The 22,095-nt window shown below is 43.2% G+C and overlaps 2 protein-coding genes across 2 annotated transcripts; one reads left to right on the forward strand and one right to left on the reverse strand.

The window, feature by feature from the left end:
* Positions 1-16: 16 nt before the first annotated feature.
* LOC128854904 (intermembrane lipid transfer protein VPS13B) lies at positions 17-13,060 on the reverse strand. The gene is made up of 18 exons (XM_054089360.1): positions 12,186-13,060; positions 11,525-12,128; positions 10,097-11,450; positions 9,052-9,929; positions 8,765-8,969; positions 8,056-8,678; positions 7,531-7,991; positions 6,083-7,459; positions 5,863-6,019; positions 5,553-5,774; positions 4,432-5,480; positions 4,262-4,347; positions 3,939-4,206; positions 3,121-3,882; positions 2,536-3,023; positions 2,317-2,471; positions 485-2,260; positions 17-424 (listed from the first exon to the last, which is right to left on the reverse strand). Exons 1-18 carry the CDS (start codon positions 12,860-12,862, stop codon positions 203-205), a joined length of 11,364 nt encoding a protein of 3,787 aa, XP_053945335.1. The 5' UTR covers positions 12,863-13,060; the 3' UTR covers positions 17-202.
* Positions 13,061-15,843: 2,783 nt separating this feature from the next.
* Positions 15,844-21,354, forward strand: LOC128871620 (uncharacterized). Its single transcript, XM_054113513.1, has one exon. It carries the CDS (start codon positions 15,844-15,846, stop codon positions 21,352-21,354), a length of 5,511 nt encoding a protein of 1,836 aa, XP_053969488.1.
* The last annotated feature ends 741 nt before the right edge of the window (positions 21,355-22,095 follow it).

Genomic DNA, 22,095 nt, shown 5'->3' on the forward strand with positions numbered 1-22,095 from the left:
AATCCATATGCAGATGTACAAAGGCATTTTATAACGTTTATTGTGTCTTTCTTTAAATAACTTAAAATTTTTTAGATATCGTGCTTCTAATCTTAAATACAAATATATACACAAATTCATATTAAATACTTAATGTCATGCTTTAAAAACATTAAACGTTAGGGTTAAAAGTATGAATGGAATTTTGGTATATGCTCTCCAATTAACAATTTCTCTTCATCACTCTTAAATATTTTATAATATGCTCGCCAAGCGCTTCGTTTATATAGAATGACCAATCCGTCTGCTTTCGTCTACTTGCTTGCAGCTCCTGCTCGTGGTTTTGCAGCAGATCATTCAACGAGTCAGCTGCTGCTGTGGAGACATTCTTTAGAGAAGTCGAGGAATGTATATAAGTGATAATCCGCTGATTTGTATAGTTTTCCTATTTAGCAAAGAATAATTACTACATTTAAATTTATATTTAAAATAATTCTTTGCTTACCTCATCAGTCGCCTCCTTGTCTTTCACCAAATGTATGTAATACAGTGTGGTATCCGTGAGATCACTCGTCATTTCCACCTTATCAATGGGGAATACACACATTAAACTGTAGCTTTGCAACTCCATAAGAGCGAAAACACTGGTTGTAAGCAAGGCGTAACCACGGCGCAATTGTTCTTGCGCCACTAGTGTTACCTCGTGATTAAACAAAATCTGATCTGACTTCAGTGTACCAGGTAACAGTTTCCAAATGCGATACGCTGATGGTTCTGATGTTATACTCGCGTAAAGACAAGAAACACGCAACTCAGGCATAGTATTGAAGCCCACAGTATGGAGTACACCTTGTCCGGTGAGCGCCAGCAACTCTGCTGCACCACTAAGAGGCTTTGCTACAGCACCTACAAGCCCCTTACCGACACCAGTCATTACTTCGACAGGTGAGCGCGCCTCCAGAGTGTGACGAGCCAGTCCTCCGACTGCGCCTAAAATGCTTATACCTAAGCCCGTAACACCTTGGGCTAATCCTTCTGTGAAACCATGCGGCCGACAACGACGTAGCGCTTCAGTGCGTTCAATATGTTCCTGGTCCAGCGTAAGACGATCGAGATTTCGTGCCACAGACGCAGCTAGCTTTGACACCGAATTCAATGTGCCGGCAGTAACGTTACGCAGAAGTGATGCCGAACCTTGGGTTATGCCTATAATGAAACCCCAAGGCCCACGGAAAAGTCCTTCTACTGGCATGGAAACGAAATCGCGCAAGCCTGTAGTAAACGAGCGTGCCAAGCCACTGGGACTGCCGAGGATTTCTAGTGAGCCCACCACCCAGCCTGCCCCAAAAATGGCACCCGACAAATAATGCATGCTGAGCGATTGGCCGAAACGCAGAGGCACGGTTAGTATATATTGGCGATTGTAGGTGGAAAACGATAGCGGTGAATGATCAAGCGCTATATAAAGCCGTATAGATGTATGGACGGAGAGAAGTACGTTGAGTGGGTCAATCTGAAATTGGCGTATCTGCAGAGGCTCTGCAATACATATCGCTTGTCCGACGATGACGCGCGGTAACAAAAATTCACCACTAGCCAGAGTGATACGTGCGCTCGATGGTTCTGCGCGATAAGCACAATTGGAGGGAGTGCAATCGACAACTGCATCAAGCAAGTAATTAAGATATGAGTCCTCAATATAGATACGCATTGGACTGAAGCTGCACACTATGGAATGTAGCTTCATTTCATCCTCAAAGAAACCCATTTGGAAGTGAGCCATTAGGGGACGACTTCGCAGATTTTGATAGGTGCGATCCAGATAGTGCACTGGCGGCACAATTGGCTTTCGTTCGTACAACTCCTGTGCGCACAGCACAACAGGAAAATCATATTGACCAGACACGTAGTTTTGATTATCCAATTGCAAATTGGGCAACAACAGGTGCAGTTCCCTGTCATCATCGTCATCATCAAAGGCGATCAGCGTGTCATCGGCATACAGACCCACAATTTCAGACTTCACACAGTCAGTTGTTTTGCCATCAGCGTGCAAACTAACGATTAATTCCTTAATAAAGCAGCGCACTTTCAGTTGGGTCTTTGTGTTGCACTCGTTGGAAAAGTGTCTACACTTGGCAGGCGTGTTGCGCATTGTGATCGGGTCGTGAATGGCAGTGCTGGGAGAAATCGACAATAATGAAGAATTGGGACTCTCAGCATCGGGAGTAGTTTGTGGCGTCAGCAGGCGTGAGCGTAGATCTTTCACAGAAAACTCAAGCTGTGAAAATTTATTGAATAATGAAATGTTGAGTGGGGTATTGCATGTGGACATACCTGAGCGATATAGTACACAAAAATTCGCGTGACACGATGCTTATCGCAGACAATTACTTTGACATCTCCATGATTTGGTATGTATAAGAATTTTTCCCATGTCCTATCCGTGCGTATAGGCTTCGACCATTTCAACACCTTCTTCGTTGGATTTTCTGTAAATCCGAATGGACATTTGTATAAACATACAAACCAGCAAATGGTTTTACACCTAAATACCTTTGTACAACGCTAGTGTAATATTGCACGTTGTGGACTCGACATCCGGAAAACTCGTATATAGCTCTGGTGGAGTGTAGTAGCACTTACTATATGCCGGCACATGCTGATACCATTCAAAGTGCCGTCCGCTGTACTCTGGAGTGGTATTGGAAACTTTGCTATTCTCCGATGCGCTCGTTTGTGCGATAATGAACTGAACATCCGTTTGATTGGTAACCAACAGCGCTGGGCTATTATCTTCGAAAATATTCAAATAGTAAATTCGATCCTTTTCGATGAGAGTGACTACAAGTGGCAGGGATTCCTCTCCATTTTGTAAAGCGAAGCAGCGTCGTGTAAAAGGTATACTAAGCGCAATAGGTATGGAAAGGTCAGCGCTTTCGGGCAACTTTATGCTGGCGAAATACACATAAGCTGTGTCCTTGGTGCGTTTGGCCTTTTTATTGGGTTTCAAGTCGTGAAATGAGTCCAGAGTATTGCCAATGCTGAACGCAAAGTAGGTTAAAATGAAATTGTTTTAGGAAAAAAATTAATTGAAATAGGCAGCAAGAACTTCGATTGTTCGTTTCAAAGAACACTTACCAATTTTCAGTCCATTGCCTCTCCACCAACTCAAACTTTTTCGCGTTGACATTAAACTCTTCGAGAGCTTGCCGCCGTGCACTTTCCTTATGATCCATTGCGAATGCCAGCACTTGTAGTTTGCGATTCGTAAAATTGGCTACTACATATTTTGGGCGAAGGCGAAATACACGCTGCTCGTTTTTAATTACATGTTCCAATACAAATTTATAAATTTCCGCATCATGTACAATTCCAATATCTATGCTATCATTGTCGGGCAAAATATGCCCACGGGAGCCACCCGATGGTGTGATACCATTACAATAAATCGGGGCTGAGCTAACCCACTTTGCATCACCATTTTGTATGGGCAAATCTATGGTGAACGAGGCCGTGATTGCACTCAACATTTCAATGCAATTCGATTTGATAGACGCACGGCCCACAATTTGTCCAATACAAATTCCAATGTCTATTCCAGTTGCATTGATGAACATTGCCCACGGTGTTACTTCCAGGCAAGTGGAGCAAGAAAACTGCCGCGCCGGTTTTATTACAAACAATAGGTTTGCAGCATCGGTGCAATGGGAGATGCGTTGCACGCGTAACTCATCCTCATCATCCAAAGGCCATTTGGATGTTGGCAATCGGTCAGCTTTAAGTTTGTATAGCGCGTCATCAATACCCCAGCTTTTCTCATCGTACCAAAAAAATGTGTTCCATTGCACTGATTTTAGAGAGAGTGTTTGCTCTGTATCGCATTCGCAGTTTAAGGGATACCTAGGGCGGGCAAAACGTTTAAATAATATACTTTTTTGAATTTTACATTATTCTACTTAGTGTGGAATTTAACTTTGTGCTCCGTCAGATGTGTAGCAGGCACATCAAGCACATAGCGTCCGCCGCGTGGTTCGATTTCAAATTGTTTACCAGTTGTATACTCATTGCCAGCCAGCGTGCATGGTAGCCTCGATTGCACTTCAAATATGGGCCAGATTGTCACAAGTATACGCTGCGGCTCGAATGATTCGTTGCATAGCTCCTCTATATCTTCGCGTACAATACGAACCCAGAGACTAATAAATTCGTTATTTGAAGTTGGCACTGTAAAGAAATAAATGTTCTTAACGAGTGTACTTTTCACGCTAAAAATACTCACCTTTTACTAACCAAGGTAATTTTTTGTTCGGCTTTAAGGGTATGTCACCTGTGCGCCCTTTCACTTTTGGGGATACCATCTTCAGTCTAGATAGATAAAGTTTATATTTACAATTATTTCAAAAATTAAAATTTAATTTTGTTCAACCGATTCTATTTTTCACATACTACCTTATTGACACATTTGATGTGCGTTGCACTGGAGTATAAAATGATGCGCACCCCTCTTTTTTCACCAAATAGTCGTGCGACTTTTTCTCTATATCGGATTTCTTTTCATCGAATCGTAATTCTGCCCGCAATTCTTGTGGCACCATGGAGATCAACTCAATTTGTCCTTTCAACTGCACCACCACCTGTGTGGCTGAAAGTTTTTGCGACTCAATAATGAGACATTTATCGCCGATACGTATAGTTTGCAACTTGCGTTCTCCGTCGAATTTGAAGGGAATCGCAACCGATTGCGACGCATCCGTGATGCGAGTCTCATTGTCAGCTATGTAGAAAGACAGCTCCTGGCTGCTGCCATCATTGCCAAAGCTGTACAAACTACACTCCAACGGCTGCAATTGAATCCGTTCTGTGGTGCCAGTTTGTCCGAAGGAAACCAACGCGTGCATGCAATTTGCAACAATACATTTGGGCAATAACACATGACATTCCTTCGGCTCAAACGCTTGGAAGAGCTCTTGCCAATGGGCCTTTGATGATAGTAATGTGTGCAGTATCGAGGGTCCAATATTGATGCGGAATTTCTCGAGAACAGCGTTGATGTTTAACGTGCGTTTTAGCTTGTTTACGCTCACATAACTTTGCAGTGTTGCATCCTCTAGCACTGAAAGCATATTCAGGAATCCATAATCCAGACACTTCACATTGAGCGTCAAACTGCTGTCGACGCTGTACATATGGGAGGCGTTGAAAACTGCATGTATGCGTAAATTCTCCAGCAAGACGACCAAAAATTCTTGACTAATTTTCTTGGATGGCGCGAGTGTGTATTCGGCCAGCACTGGTGGCAATTTGTATTCACCATCGGCTTGATTGAAAAATTTCACTTGCAATGATGTACACGAAAGTAGCACCTGCAGTTTGGGCACGCATTCGGATTGAAAAGCTGTGTCAATGCGCATGCAGCCTACCAGCACTTTTGGGTGTAAAATAAATTCCTCCTCATTGCTTTCAAGTTTGAAGAGTTCCTCAATTTTTAAACTCGGAATCTGTGTTGGAAAAAGGAGCGAGTGAATTGCAATAAATTTTTATGTAAACAGAAACTTTGTAATTGGATTTACCTTATCCTCCTCCTCTTCGCCGGGTTCAAAGTATTCTCCGTTAACGGCGACCAATGATTGCATTATGACGACGCGCCAAATGTTCGCGCATATCTCACGCTCAGGTAACACTATATCTTTGGATGAGGTTTCGGAGAGCCAAAATTCGCTAAAGTGTAGAAAACATTCATGCGATTCGCTGAAATATTCCATTTGGCAGCGGATATTGATTGGCTTTTGAACCTGGCAGGGAACATTAGATTGAATTTATTTAAGACAGCGCTCGTGCAGGAACTAAGAATCTACTGGCAGTGGTAGGAATTCTACTTACCGCCATTGGTACGGGAAAAACATGTATTTTACACATTTTTCTTGGTTGCGGGTAGCGCCAGCAGATAATACCGAAATTCTTTTTGATTATTTGAATTTGATAAGGCAGCGGTAGGAAAGTGTCGGTAGCCATCTCTACAAACTGAAAAGCACCAGCCCTACAAACACAAACGTACATGAAGACATAGCATAGATGCGTACAACACATGTTTCAACATTACCTCAAGTCGTCTTGATAAAATTCCTCGCGTTTCAGTTTCTCCTTGCTTCCATTTGAGCCTTGTGATCTTGGAGTTTTCATAGGCATCAACTTGTCAGCGGACATTTCTGCAGGCTCTCCCATTGGTGGACGACGGCGCAAAAAGTCCTTCCATTGTTCATTCGCACGGGCAGACATTCTTTCCAGACCTCGTTGTGTGCGTTGCAGCTCTTTCAATCCGCCAACATCCATATCCACCTGCAGCACATCTACTTTAACCGTGCCGCTCACCAACGGTAAATAGTACCAGGGTTCGCTGACAAATGTAAATGTTGAGCGCAGTGCAATGGGATGTACAAATATCTTATCGCTCAGTTGTAAATGCATTGCACCCACAGAAGCTTTAAGTACAGACTTTTCTGGACGCTGCAGAAATGTGGCATTGAAGTGCATATCGGCACATACCAACTTACATTCGTATTCACCTTCACGCTTCATCAAGAGCACTACTTTGTCGAGCTTTGTATGCAATCGATCAGAGTCATAGAAATGGCTACGCATGAGCATGATTTTAGAAGCTTTCTGCACGACTTTTGTTGTTCGTGGATTCAGACAACCACTTCGCAATATGGTTTGGTACAAGATTAGTGTATTATGAAATAGCACAACTGTTTGGTCTTCCAGGAGAGTTACAATTATTGGCCTTGCCACTTCTATGTCTGTCTCGACGAGCCTTTGCTTGGTTAAATGCTTGCGCAAAGTGATGAGCGGTGGCGGTACGCCTGTAGGTCCCAGCTCCCCTGGTCTTGTGTCGACAAATTCAATAGAAAACGGATTGGCAGATTCGAGTTTCGCATCTATTGTAGGTACTGAATGTATATTCAAATTGAACACCGATATCTGCGCAATACTATCGTAGATATTTTGCGTGAACATAAAACTCGGCTGAGACACCGACAAGGACAGCAGCGGCACCAACCGCATGACATCCATTTTTTCAGTACCGCTTGTTTTTGACTCAGCGGTTTCTTCCATTTTATCAATAACGTCATATATTTGTAATGTGAAAGTGCCGGCTATAAATGATATGGTTTGTGGAAATTTGCGCATAACTGTATCAGTGGGTGCAGTCAATGTGGACAGACGTTCTTGGCGCGATTGTTGCGACTGAATGCCCGAGTCGGTTTTTACATTTTGCTCAGTATGCTCATCTATTGGCTCAAATACTGATGCTGAATTACGTGCGGTTTTGTTCACGGGGGTAACAAGTAGTTCCACACATTGCAAAGAGCTGCTAGAGTTGTTTGATACACTCTCAGATTCGTAGTGATGGGAGTGCGACTTTAACTTTTCCAATCGCGAAGATGAACCATTCGAATTTTGGCGTTTAGCGATAATACTGTAGTAGGAGAAAAATTAAGTTATATAATTTATATATTCGTATGCAACTTGATTTGATTAAAAACTCACGCGTATAATTCACTCATCTGACACGCCATACATCCTAGCGCATACAACTGATCAGTATTGAGTGTGGCCACAAAATCCGATGCACAATTAAATTCGAGCGCTTGACCGCAAATTAATACATTGTTATAAGCAATGCAAGGAGCAAAGATGCCAATAAAAGTGAAGTGCTTAAAAATGTTTGCAATATGTGGCGATGTTTCACGATTCTGTGTGTTCCACTCCACTGCAGGATTGGTGTGCTGAAAAGTTTTGGCTTGCTGCGCCATATGACCCAATATCTCCGACCAATGACCAGTAGCTACAGAGAGATTTTGCAACACCAATTCATACTGACGATCTTCAATCAATGAGCCGGGCGTGTTTAGGAAACCTAATTGCGCCGCTTTACTGTACACATCAATACGCAGTGGATTGCGTTGCAGTGGATTCTCTAAGTTCGGCGACATTTTAATGGATTCAATCTAACAACAGTTAATGCGTTAGTTTAAAGTCTTTTAAAATTAAATGTGTTATAATATTGATTACCTTCCAAATAATCACTGTACAGTATTCGCGTTCCGTAGCCAAGGGCGTATAGATCGTAAATCCTTTGCTATCCAGATGTATTAATGGTAGATCCGAAACAGTCGGTGGATTTGTATGAGCCTGCTTATTAGTATCTTGTTTGGGATTAACCTCACACTCACTTGCCACAAACAGAATACCCAAGGAACCAACAAACTCTCTTAAACATTTCAAATCGATGATTATTTCCATTGCTTGGACTGTGACTATGATTTCAGCAATAGAGCGATTAGCGTCGCATTTGGGTTTGACACCGATACGCGTGTAGAAACTTTTAAGCCTAACAGAAGTGTACACAATATTCAGGAATGGCATATTTGCCACCTCCCCGAGCATCTTCAAACGCAAACCAGTTTCGGCTAGCCAACCACCACCCTCATTTGCATCAGGTGTGTAGTAATTCAGATTGCATTGCCCAACTTTGCCGGTGAACTTAGTATAATCCTCACGCTTGTCAACGGTTGAAAGCAAATCTTCAAGCTCAAAAACAATTTTACTCTTACGTTCCTGTGCGGTTAATTCGCAAATTATTTTTGCAATGGACCATTGGCAAAACAGCGATGTGGAGTAGGACGTTGGAGTTTCTGTTGAAGCAAAAATTATTAATACTATATACATTTGAAGAGCCTTTTCAAATAGTTGGCTTTTGTTATATATTTCGAGTACTTACTTTTTTCTAAAAACACCGAGGACACCGATGAGCTAGTTTCCAGTTCCAAAAACTGTTTAATTGCTGCACTTTCCTCGGATGCAGTTATGATTTTCATAGGAGGTGGGGAAGCTTGCATTTGTGCGCTTGCGCTCAACTGTGCCATCGGCCCTATTAGTTTGACAACCTTATCCAATATTCCCAGATGCAAATGTAACGCCTTGCACTATAACAAAATATTACATTAATTGACGGTGATAAATGATATATAAACAGAATTGGTAATTCCATTTACTGGGTCGTCAAACCTTCGTTTCCGATAAATGAAAATGTATAGGCGTCGTATCTACATGTATTGTTATGGCATCAAATTCCATTGCATTACTTTGTGGCTGCATACACTTCAATTTCGTAGTTTCCTGTAGTGGCGCCGGAGATGGCATTCCTTCTATCTGTGCGGCTGCGCCTATAGCGTCACATATATTCTCACACGATTTTTCGTTCATAGTACTAACCAGTGTCGTCATTGTCGAGGTTATATCTGCCTCCAATTGTGTCTTGTGTGTAACAACAATTGTGATTGTGGTATATACATCTGAGAGCACAGTATCCAGCTCGGGGCAATTGTACCTTTTTACACTTAGGCCATACAACGCGATTACCCAATTTATGGTGTCCTTTGGCGCTGTATGTATGGTAAATTTTTCTTGCAGGTTAGTGCGTGACAAATTTTCGGCGTTTGTGGAACGCATAGCTATTCGGGGCAATTGAATTTGGGTGTATTCACCTACTATATCCTTCTGGTTATTATACCATTTAATTTTTTCAGCTACATGGAGCACAATTTGACCGAATTGTAAACTAATAACTAAACATTTAATTTTTTGCCATAGTGAAGTAGTAGTTGGCTTCGTAGATGCTGGTGGCGAAATGCTGGTTGTGGTATCCAAATCAACTTTCTCATCGCGTTCAGAACTGAAGTGTATTGTTTCTTCAGGATGTGAAATCTTGCGAGACGGAAGTGAATTGCGTGAAGAGCGACGTATGAGCGGTGGGCCGGCGACTGTACCACTGGCTGAAGTAATATTTGTGTGAATCCGAGGCGGTTGGCCAGTACCGAGTTGTGTTTGTGTTGGAGTTTGTGATTGGAGTTGTTGTGTATGCAACTCCACTTCACTAGAGGGTTCTTGAAATATAAAAGTATGTTTATATCACATATTTGAAATGTTTTTCTTTCATTGTAGAATGCGAAAGCTTGATATTTTCATTAGAATTTACTAAGTATGTACAGAAAGGGCTTCGCTTTGTACAATTAACGGCTTAATCGATAATATATTGCCTATTTTCGCTTACCTTTTTCAACAGAGTAATCGTAATCCTCTTGGTATTTGAGAAACTCAAGTAATACCATATCGACAAATATCGAAATGGGTTCCACCCATATAGCCAGCGCGATAAGCTCTTCTTTTACATTTTTCGCTGAATGTATACCTTCCGGATTTGATTGTATGCTGGCAGTTAGCCATTTCTTTGGTTCATTCCCTCTAACGGAGTCCATTAGAATATGTTTTCTAACACAAGGGTCTGTGTAAGTTATCACATACGATAGCAATGCGTAAAGTTCAAAATATCCAGTAGAATAACTCTGAAAGCATTGGAAATCGGAACGTAGTTCTTTAAGTTCGTTATGGAGAGTTGGCTGTAATTCGTTTTTCATCAATTGCATCGATTGGTTAGCTATTTTCCACAATAAGTACGGCCGATAGCTAAGCACACAATTTAATAGACGTTCGGCAATGATCAAATCACGTTTACTAAAGTCAATATTCATGTGCTCACAATATACATCTACTTTTCTCATCGGTATCAGTATGTCTTCCTTCCAATGTTGTTTTTGCAAGAGATCAGAGTATACTAATTCTATCTGTGGGATGTGCACAAGCCTAGCAGTAGTATGGCGCATTCTATTCACCATTGAAAACGAAATCTGTTTCATATGGAAGGTGTAGTTGTCATGGCAAGCATCAAGCAGCACATGTGGTTTCTCTGGCAGTTGACAGGTGGTGTGCACTAGCTTATCAGGACATAAAGGCCTGCACAAAGTGCCATCTATGCTTTCGATATGTGCCAAGAAGTAGGGCATACTTTGCTTTAATGCGCTCGGTAATCGGTGTTGTGCGTGTTTTTGTGTAGCTGTTGGTTCGGTGATGGCATAAATTTCAAAATTAATATTCTTCAAATCAAACTTATAGATGCAAAGCGGTATATGCGCCATAAGTTCATCGTAGTCTTCCATTAACGGTGGCGGCAGTTTGGATGTGCATGTGCTGCTCGGAGCAGCCGTGTCTAACTGGTCTACATGATAGCCTGAATAATCGTATGAATCAATTAAATCTAGTATTGTTTGTTTAACCTGTCGCAAAGATTGATTCCATCGAAATGTGAGGCCAGATGATAGTATGCGGTATGTCAAATGTGTGTCCTTTATTGCTGGTGCTGACGTATCGAGTTCTTGCTGTCTGTTGTCGCGAATTTTTACTGTTTTATACTCGACAGAGTCAAAAGCAATTATAGGCGTTCGATGTAGCAAATATTCGTCAGTGTAGTGTGACATGTAGCCATCGTAATTGATGCAAGCGCTGAGATCAATTGTTGCAGCCTTTTCATCGAATAGGCTATTATCCATGAAGCCGGTCATCTTTTCCAACTGAAAATTTATAAAACGCAACAAAAAGAATAAAAATTACTAAATACACAATGGTAAGATAAAAACATTTTTACAGAAGGGCTCGAGATCAGCGCCGTGTCGGAAATGTCATCGAATCTGTACGAACCCAAAGGATCGACTATTAAATACGAAATGCCTGACTTTGTGCTACGCCAATTTTGCTCTTCGCATGACACCTTTTCGAAGTACAACCCGCCAATGGTTAACCGTACAATGGGTGTGTATTTAATGCGCTTTGTATTGCCAACGAAAGTATCCACTATCAATTCCGAGTTTTTCAACGTAACATTCAGCTCTTCCAAGTATACACCAATATCTCTTAAATGACCGGAAACTTCTTCAGGACTGGGTTCCTCAAATCCCACAGGTTCAAATGATAATGTTGGTAATTTATTCCAAGCCCATAGTAGAATGGATTCACGACCAGCTTCTTCACTCTCCTGATCTTCGATGACATCTTCTTGTTCTGTTGTTAAGAATTTCGCATTTGTCCTGCCAAATTCAGAAATTATGTCTATTAATCGCATAACCATTGGGAACTGCATGGATGTAATATTGATATCCATCGATTTAGTGAATATTCCTACACGAGTTAGACTAGTCGTTGATACAGTGTTGGTGTTATATTTACGTAATATGCGGATTTCAAACGAACATCTATAAACAAATATTGACCATTATAATGTACGTAAATATTTTAGTTGCCATATTTACCGATATAGAATTGGCTCCTGGCACACTTCAATGTGTCCAGCTGAATTCCGTTTGTCCATGCAAATGGTAAGATCCGATACTTTAATCAATTTACGCATCATCACTTTGACAGGATGAACGTCTGTCATGGCAATTTTCCAACGTTCATCAGCTGCCCCGAATTGCAATAGCTGCACGTTCATCGACAAGACAATATCATCCTCCACAAATTTAAGAATAATATTGTGACACTCCAAATTGATGTTGTTGATGATTTTGTTCACTATACCAGAACCAGCAGTTTGTTGCGCAGAATTGTGCTCATCCAGTGCCCGCTTGCGCTTTTTCGCAATTTCACTAGTTTTGCGTTGCGGTGATGAACTGGCCGACGAAACATCATCTGTCTTGTTATGTCTTAACTTAAGTACAAATTCAATTGTATTAATTATAATGCGGATTGGTTCTGAAGTGATCTTTGTCCAAGGTACACGTATTGTCAGTTCATGTACGTGGCCTGATAAAAATTCGCAAGGTAACTGTAGCTCTTCTTCGAGCACGTCCAGACGCAAATCAAGATTCTGCAGCGTGACCTCACCCTCCCACAACGAAAGCTGCATATCCTCCGATCGTATGTTCTTCACATACTTTGCCACGTATTCCATAATTATGGGCGTAACGTAAGACTCGATTCGAAACATCTTGGCGAGCTGTGGTTGATGCACTACGCTAGAACTTTTAAAATATTTCTGGCCACTTTCAGTCTTTTTACTTCACTCCAACTTCGAATGTGTTTTTTATTGCATTTTTATATGAATTTTGCATGAATTGCAAGATAGTTGCGAATTTTGTGTGGAATGCCAAATAATTACGTGCAGTTCAATATTTATTTTGACATTAGTGAACAGCTGTTCGGTTGTCAAAGCGCTTTGCAATGATTGGCCAATGTTGGAAGCCGGTTGTTTATTTAGAAGAAACAAATGACAACAAAAAGCATTAAAGGCATGATGTAAACAAAAATGAAGTGCTCAAAAGAGGGAGCCGATTTTAACCCTTGTGATAACATGACAGTGCTCGTGACCAAAATGGTGTGGTTTTGTGTTTATATTTTAAATAATAATAGGACTATGAATAAGTTCGTGCGGTTTTACAACAGATGGCGTAACTTGATTTCCAAACATTCATTGGAGAGCTACTGTCGTAAGGCACAAACGTCAGTATAAGTTTTTTATTTGAAGCGTAAACAACAATATTTTTACCACACTTGAAAATGTCGAATTTCGTGCCAAATAATGTGTTTTTGCGGGGAATTCTTCTTCATTATTTTAATATGAAGAAAAAAGCAGCCGAAAGTCATCGTATCTTGGTGGAAGTTTATGGTGAGCATGCTCTATCTGAGCGAACGTGCCAGAAGTGGTTTGCACGCTTTAAAAGTGGTGATTTTGGCTTGGAAGACGAAGAACGCGAGGGTGCGCCGCCAAAGTTCATGGATACCGAATTGGAGGAATTGCTCGATCAAGATCCGGCTCAAACGCAAGAAGAGGTTGCAAAAACTTTGGGAGTTGATCAATCAACCATTTCCAAACGTTTAAAAGCCATGGGAATGATCCGAAAGGTAGGCCATTGGGTGCCGTATGAATTGAAGCCAAGAGACGTTGAACGCCGTTTTATGGCATGCGAACAACTGCTTCAACGGCACAAAAGAAAGGGTTTTTTGCATCGAATTGTGACTGGCGATGAAAAGTGGGTCCATTACGACAATCCAAAACGTCGGGCAACGTATGGATACCCTGGCCATGCTTCAACATCGACGTCGGCGCAGAATATTCATGGCCTGAAGGTTATGCTGTGTATCTGGTGGGACCAGCTGGGTGTTGTGTATTATGAGCTACTGAAACCGAATGAAACGATTACGGGGGATGTCTACCGACGACAATTGATGCGTTTGAGCCGAGCACTGCGAGAAAAACGGCCGCAATACGCCGATAGACACGACAAAGTTATTTTGCAACATGACAATGCTCGGCCACATGTTGCACAAGTGGTCAAAACATACTTAGAAACGCTCAAATGGGATGTCCTACCCCACCCGCCGTATAGTCCAGACCTTGCGCCATCCGATTACTATCTCTTCCGATCGATGCAACATGGCCTGGCTGACTAGCACTTCCGTAATTACGATGAAGTCAAAAAATGGATCGATTCGTGGATTGCGGCAAAACCGACCGAATTTTTCACAAAGGGAATCCGTGAATTGCCAGAAAGATGGGAAAAAGTAGTAGTAAGCGATGGACAATATTTTGAATATTAAATTTGTAACCATTTTACGTCAATAAAGTTTCAAATTTCGAAAAAAACCGCACGAACTTATTCATAGTCCTATTATTACTAATATTTTTTATTAATTTAAACAGTAAATTAATCAATACATTTTTAAGTACACACTTACGTAACCCATTGTAACATTTTTTATCACTTTAGTTTTAACTCATTAATTGCAATTTATTAATAAAATCACTAAATAAATCATTCTTGCGCCTTTGCCAGCATAGGCAAATTTAAATTTGGTTGGAAGAGTTGAGCTGTCAAACTCTAAAATAAGCTCTGAGAAATAGGGTCAAAATCAAACAATCAAAAACCCAGAGGCACTAGTACTGTTATTTACCTTTTGATGACAATTACGCATTCGTTGTTGCTTTTGTGTTGCTGGAGAGAAGAAAATTGAACATTCTGAGTGTTCTGATCCTAAGAGAGTGCGCAGGCTGAGGACCTTCGGATGACAGCGGCAAGGAAAATCAGAAACTAATACTGCGGCAGGAGAATTCCTGTGATTGAGGTTTATGATCCTGAGCGTGTACGTGAACGACAGCGCCATTATTTGTTTATGTGTTGTGGGATTTCTTATAACAAATTATACAGCAATTGAAAGGTAATTTTATCTTTTTTTACACATTTTTTAATTTCTCTGTTTTTATATATATGGTAAATATTAAATATGTATATATACTGATATATATACTAGGTTGTTCAATCAGTTTAGCGGTTTGATAAGAAAAACACAATTTCATGGTTTGAAATACATTTTATTATTCAGTATAGTCTCCCTGAACATCAATACACTTGTTCCAATGAGATTCCAATTTTGTGAAATCCATTCCTGAAGTGAGAATCTGGAAGGGCTGCAAAATGCGCTTCCACAGCTGTTGTGAACCCCTGATTAGTTGTAAAAATATTGGGAACCCCTGATTACTTGTAAAACGTTGGGAACCCTTGATTAGTTGTAAAAATATTTGGTGTACTATATACTTTATGTATTTGATTCCCGCTAATTCTGTGTATGCGTGTTTGTACACAACTAGTATGTCCGCACAATAGGTAACGGTCAATGCAGAGTTCCTATTTCGTTGTTTCTTGTTCGCGTACATATGTACAAACGCGCATATATAGAATTAGCGCTAATTTGTATGTGTCCTTCGCCGAATTTGCCGCTGCGTTAATGACTGGTTCGATTTTAGAAATCAGTCGTTAGCCAGCGGAGGGAGGACACACTGCGAAATAAACGCTACAACGCACGGAAAGTTAAATTCGCAATTCCCTCTTTTTTTTTTCACAAAAACTTTATTTCGCACGTCCGTTCGAAGTCATTTGTTCGCCACTTGTTCCAGCCAGGACCTAGGTAAGCATGGCGACACCAGTTTCAAAGGCCACTACACCTGCATCAGTAGCCGACCAGCAAAGGGTGTCGGATACTGGCACTGCCGTCGGTGTAGTGGATTTGCCAAGTGCTCCCGTTGCCGAGGGAGTCACCACTCGTGCTTCATCTGCCGCCCGCCAAGAAGTGATGTTCCAGGCTATGCAAAAACGCATCGCCGCGCTTGAACGTAGCCTGAAAGTTGCCCAAGACAAAATAAGGGAACACGAGTTAACCAACGAAGCCCAGCGCGTTGATGCGCAAAGCATAGCCAGTGCACCCAGCGACAGTTCCGCCAACGAATCTGCCTTGCCGTCATCAAGCCTGCCGATGACACAGATCCAGTTGCTTCAGCCGCAATCGCCGTTAATAACATGTGCTGCTACCTGTGTGCATACGGTGCAGCCGCCGCCGCCTCAGAACGCTACACGTTATCAGATGTACACCGCTACTCGTTCCTCACCGCTTATTTACACATCCTCAACAAATGGGACGTACAGCAGCTCGACTTTGCCTCCGGGCGACACATTTGTTAGCAGTCTTCCGTCAACGGTGCCAATTTCCGCTAATGTGGGCTCCTTACCCTTGCAGTTTTCAACCCAGCCAAGGAAATTGCAAGATTTGCCGGAGTTTAGCGGGAAACCAGAGGACTGGCCGATATTTTTTACTGCCTACACCGAGTCAACCACTGTCTATGGGTACAGTCGCTTTGAGAACAACTTACGCCTGCAGAAGTGCTTAAAGGGTGAAGCCCGAGAAGCTGTTAAATCGCTACTAATCCATCCAAACAACGTGGCCAATATCATAGAGCAACTTAAGTTCCGATTCGGTCGCCCAGAGCAATTAATTCGAAGCCAGCTAGCCCATGTTCGAGAAATTGCCCCGATATCGGAAAGCTCAGTGGTAAAGTTGATACCATTTGCGACGAAGATTAGCAACGTCTGTGCATTTTTACGTTCTGCATGTGGCGGAGAGCAGTATTTAGTGAATCCAACACTCCTCGAAGAGCTCGTCGGAAAGTTACCCATGAGCAAGCGTATCGAATGGGCAGTCTTTGCGTCATCTTTACAGCCTTACGCAACTGTTCAGCATTTTAGCGATTGGCTCACTCAACTTGCCAACGTCATCTGCACGGTTTACGATGGAGAAGCAGCGAAAGATTCGAAGCGTCGGGTTGTGTTGCACGCTGCCGAATCTCAACGTCATTCAGCCTGCCCTATTTGTCAGGGCCAACATAAGCCAGCCGATTGTACGCAGTTTAGTCAACTTACAGTGCCGGAAAGGTGGGAGGAAGTGAAGCGACGTCACCTTTGTTTTTCTTGTCTCAACGTTGGACATGGGTCGCGCAATTGCCAACGGCGCAAACTATGTTCAACTGACGGGTGCAAACGGTGGCATCATAAATTGTTGCACGATATTGGGAAAATAATCGATGGGTCATCAAACCAGTCACCGCGGCCTCGAGATCGCCAACGACGTACTTCCATTGCCGATACACATACAGGTATTAGTACGAGGACGCAGCCAGCGTCTCGTATTGAACAGCAAGGTGATGCGGGTGCAGCGGTCCTTAGTTGCAGTACAGATAACAATAGTAAGTTATTATTTCGGATTCTGCCGGTCGTGCTGTATGGGAACCAAAAGCGCGTTGAGACGTACGCACTTTTAGATGAAGGTTCGTCAATAACAATGATTGATAGCACACTAATTGAAGAGCTCGGCTTACGTGGCCGGACTGAACGCTTGAACCTACAGTGGTTCGGAGGACGTGCCGCTCAGGAGTCGGCCATGGTGGTAGATCTACTCGTGAGTGGTGCCGGTATGCAAAAGAGACATAAGTTACGAAGGGTTTATGGTGTTTCAAACTTGCAGCTGCCTTCTCAGAGTCTGAATAAATCCGATTTGCGTTGCCATGAAAGCCAATTGAATAAGCTGGCAGTTGAACCATACGCACAAGTCAAGCCAAAGCTGCTAATCGGACTCGACCACTGCCACCTCGGTTTGCCGTCAACTACAATGCAGCTAAACAAGTGTGGGCCATTCGCTGCGAATACTGAGCTAGGATGGGTTGTATTTGGGCCAACAATGAACTCCGATCCATCATTGCCATCATGCTTATTCGTTAACTGCCACACTGATCAATCTCTACATAATATGGTTGCTGAATACTTCGAGACGGAAAGCTTTGGGGTTCGAGCTGCACCTATCATGGAGAGTGAAGCTGACGTCCGTGCTCGGGAAATCTTGAAGTCTACTACATGCCGTGTTGAAGGAAGGTACCAGACTGGTCTGCTCTGGAAACGTTCCGACATACAGCTACCTGCCAGCTATTCTATGGCTTTGAAAAGATTAGCGGGTGTTGAAGCAAAAATGAGGCGCGATACAGACTTTGCCGCTGAATATAACCGCATCATAAGTTCTTACGTCATGAAGGACTACGCACGAAAGCTGTCGCCAGAAGAAGCCGCTTTAACTTGCAATAGAACATGGTACCTGCCTCATTTTGCCGTGAAGAATCCAAATAAGCCAGGCAAGTTACGCATGGTGTTCGACGCAGCTGCTGAGGTGGACGGTGTGTCCCTTAATTCACAGCTTATGAAGGGTCCGCAAGAGTATCGGTCTTTGCCTGCTATACTATTCCACTTTCGGGAAGGAGCAACGGGCGTGTGTGGGGACATCAAAGAGATGTTTCACCAGGTGCTGGTTCAACGTGACGACAGATGTGCGCAACGATTTCTTTGGCGCCAAGGTGATACTACCAGACAGCCCGAGGTATATGAGATGCGCGTAATGACCTTTGGAGCAGCATGTTCGCCTTGCGCCGCCAATTATGTGAAGACGATCAATGCGTTGGAGTATGGCAACAAAGTCAAGGGTGCTACCCGAGCCGTGAAATCGATACTGGACTACCATTATGTCGATGACTATGTCGATAGCTTTGACACAGAGGAAGAAGCAGCTGACATAACGAAACAAGTTCGCGCAATACATAAGATGGCCGGTTTCGATCTTTGTAATTTCGCGTCAAACTCATTAAGAGTGACAGAAGCACTTAGTGGTGACGGGAATATCCGTCAAATAGCAAATAAAGAAGGAGTACTGGTGGACAGAGTCCTCGGTTTGTTTTGGCAGGCATCAACCGACACTTTTGGGTTTAAACTGAGATTCAACAACGTAGATTCCAACGTTTTGGACGGAGGGCGCCGTCCGACGAAGCGAGAACTTCTCAGTGTGGTCATGTCGATCTTCGACCCGCTGGGCTTTCTTAGCAACTTTGTAGTGAGCGCTAAGATCCTCATGCGGGAAGTGTGGAAGAATGACATCCGGTGGGACGAGCCACTGCCAAACAACGTAAACACCGCATGGGAAGGATGGCGTAAACAACTGCCAATGGTCGCCGAATATACCGTCCCTCGATACTATTATCGAAATGGGAAACCTGAAGTTTTGCAGCTCCATGTTTTCGTCGACGCCAGCGAGGATGCCTTTGCCGCGGTAGCCTACTGGAGGTCAACTAATGCCGCCGGTGAGGTTGAAGTCGCATTTATATCTGCAAAAACTAAATGCGCGCCGATGAAGTCATTGACGGTCCCTCGATTGGAGCTTCAGGCAGCTGTATTGGGTACGCGTTTGCTGAATTGCCTACGAGAGGAGCACTCCTTGCACATCGATGACTGCGTCATTTGGAGTGACTCCAAAACAGTGATCCAGTGGCTTCGAAGTGAACATCGACGCTATAAGCCATTTGTGCAGCATCGGATCGCCGAGATATTAGCCACAACTACTACTGCAAACTGGAGATGGCTACCTACCGAGCACAATGTCGCTGATGAGGCTACTCGAGCTAATAACTTTGTCGACTTCAGCTCGTCCGCCCGTTGGTCCTGCGGCCCACCATTTTTGTTACGAGAAGAGCAGTATTGGCCGACAGAGAGCTCTACATGCAATCATCATGAGGAAGCTGACAAGGAACTACGTCCTAAATTCGCCCTTGCAATCGTAAGCTGTACGTTTCTAGACTATAACCGATTCTCTACATTCAGTAAACTGGTGAGAACGACAGCATGGGTCCTGCGATTCATTGACGTTTGCCGCCGCCGTACACCGCCAGACCGAGGCTATGGGTTGACTGCCAAAGAAGTTGAGACTGCTAAGCTTTGTTTGTGCCGCCTCGTTCAACGCGGTGAATACGCCGAAGAGTTTCAGCACATCGAAAGCGGTCGCAACCTGCCACGCACCAGTTCGCTCATTCAACTTTCGCCGTATATAGACGAAGATGGTGTTCTTCGTGTACGAGGACGCATAGAAGCTGCCAGCTGGCTCCCAATAAGCGCGAGACGCCCTATCATACTACCGCCAAAGCATTGTTTCTCAAATCTGGTCGCCATGCACTACCACGTCAAAATGCATCATCAAAATCTAGAAGCCACTATTTGTGAGATACGTCGCCTTTATTGGGTACCACGCCTCAGGAGTTTGCTGCGCAGTATAGTCGCCAATTGCGCCATTTGTCGCTTAAGGAAAATCCATGCCGTATCGCCATTGATGGGCCCTCTTCCGATTGATAGACTCACTCCTTATGTCAGGCCATTCAGCTATACGGGCCTTGATTACTTTGGACCGATAACAGTAACTGTTCGCCGCGCCAACGAAAAAAGATGGGTGGCGTTATTTACGTGCCTGACAGTCAGGGCTGTGCATCTGGAGTTGGCTCATGACCTCAGCACTGACTCATGCATAATCGTATTGCGCAACTTTATAAATCGTCGCGGCGTTCCCGTACGTGTGAGGTCCGATAATGGGAAGAACTTCGTCGGTGCTGACATGGAAGCAAAGCGCTTCAGTGAAGTCTTCGATTGCAATCGCCTGCAGGGTGAGCTATCGCAAAGCGGCGTAGAGTGGATTTTTAACTCGCCTTTCAACCCGGCAGAGGGGGGCGCTTGGGAACGATTGGTGCAGTGCGTAAAGAGAGTACTACGATGCACTTTGAAGGAAACGTCGCCACGGGAGCACACGCTCAACTGCTTCCTAATCGAGGCGGAAAATATTGTGAATTCTCGGCCGTTGACGCACTTGCCCATCTATGTCAACCAGGAGCAGCCGCTGACTCCAAATGACTTCCCTCTCGGTGAAGCCAACACACCGCGAACTCCGATTGCCAGCGAAGTTCTGGAAACCAAATGCTTTCTTCGACAACAGTGGCGTCTTGCTCGACAACTAAGGGACCATTTTTGGAAACGATGGATAGCGGAATACCTTCCGACATTGACACGCCGGGTGAAGTGGTGCCAAAGAACAAAACCTCTGCAGATAGATGACCTCGTCTTCATATGCGACCCAAATATATCTCGTCGGGACTGGTGTCGAGGCAAGGTGGAACGTTTGTATGCAGGAGGGGATGGTGAGGTCAGACGAGCTGACGTACGCACTTCGAGTGGATTAAAGCGCCGTGCCGTCTCCAAATTGGCAGTTCTGGACGTTGATGATGGTGAATCGGGTTGATTCACGGAGGCGGGAATGTTGTGAACCCCTGATTAGTTGTAAAAATATTGGGAACCCCTGATTACTTGTAAAACGTTGGGAACCCTTGATTAGTTGTAAAAATATTTGGTGTACTATATACTTTATGTATTTGATTCCCGCTAATTCTGTGTATGCGTGTTTGTACACAACTAGTATGTCCGCACAATAGGGAACGGTCAATGCAGAGTTCCTATTTCGTTGTTTCTTGTTCGCGTACATATGCACAAACGCGCATATATAGAATTAGCGCTAATTTGTATGTGTCCTTCGCCGAATTTGCCGCTGCGTTAATGACTGGTTCGATTTCAGAAATCAGTCGTTAGCCAGCGGAGGGAGGACACACTGCGAAATAAACGCTACAACGCACGGAAAGTTAAATTCGCAATTCCCTCTTTTTTTTTCACAACAGCTATTATGAGCTCAAAATTTGATGAAAAACGCTTTCCATACATGCATTTTTTTAGGTCTGGAAACAGATGGAAGTCACTAGGGGCCAAATCTGGTGAATACGGTGGATGCTGCAACATTCATGGATTTTAGCTTTTGCCTTGAACTGCTCTAAAAAGTTACAATAATATTAAAAATTTACTGTTCTACCAGTTTACAAATAATCCACAAACAAAATTTCTTTCGCATCCCAACAAACTGATGCTAACTCGTTTCAGAGTCGAAGAAATAGGTTCCCACCACTCTTTAGCGTCTTGTTTTGATTTAAGATCA

Source organism: Anastrepha ludens, chromosome 2, assembly GCF_028408465.1.
Source record: "Anastrepha ludens isolate Willacy chromosome 2, idAnaLude1.1, whole genome shotgun sequence".
NCBI lineage: Eukaryota > Metazoa > Arthropoda > Insecta > Diptera > Tephritidae > Anastrepha > Anastrepha ludens.

Coding starts and splice junctions, on each gene's coding strand:
- LOC128854904 (XM_054089360.1), bottom strand. CDS start 12,862: ATGTTTCGAATCGAGTCTTACGTTACGCCCATAATTATGGAATACGTG. Junction 8,679..8,764: donor CTCGGTGTTTTTAGAAAAAA/GTAAGTACTCGA, acceptor TTGCTTCAACAG/AAACTCCAACGTCCTACTCC. Junction 6,020..6,082: donor TTTTATCAAGACGACTTGAG/GTAATGTTGAAA, acceptor TTGTGTTTGTAG/GGCTGGTGCTTTTCAGTTTG.
- LOC128871620 (XM_054113513.1), top strand. CDS start 15,844: ATGGCGACACCAGTTTCAAAGGCCACTACACCTGCATCAGTAGCCGAC.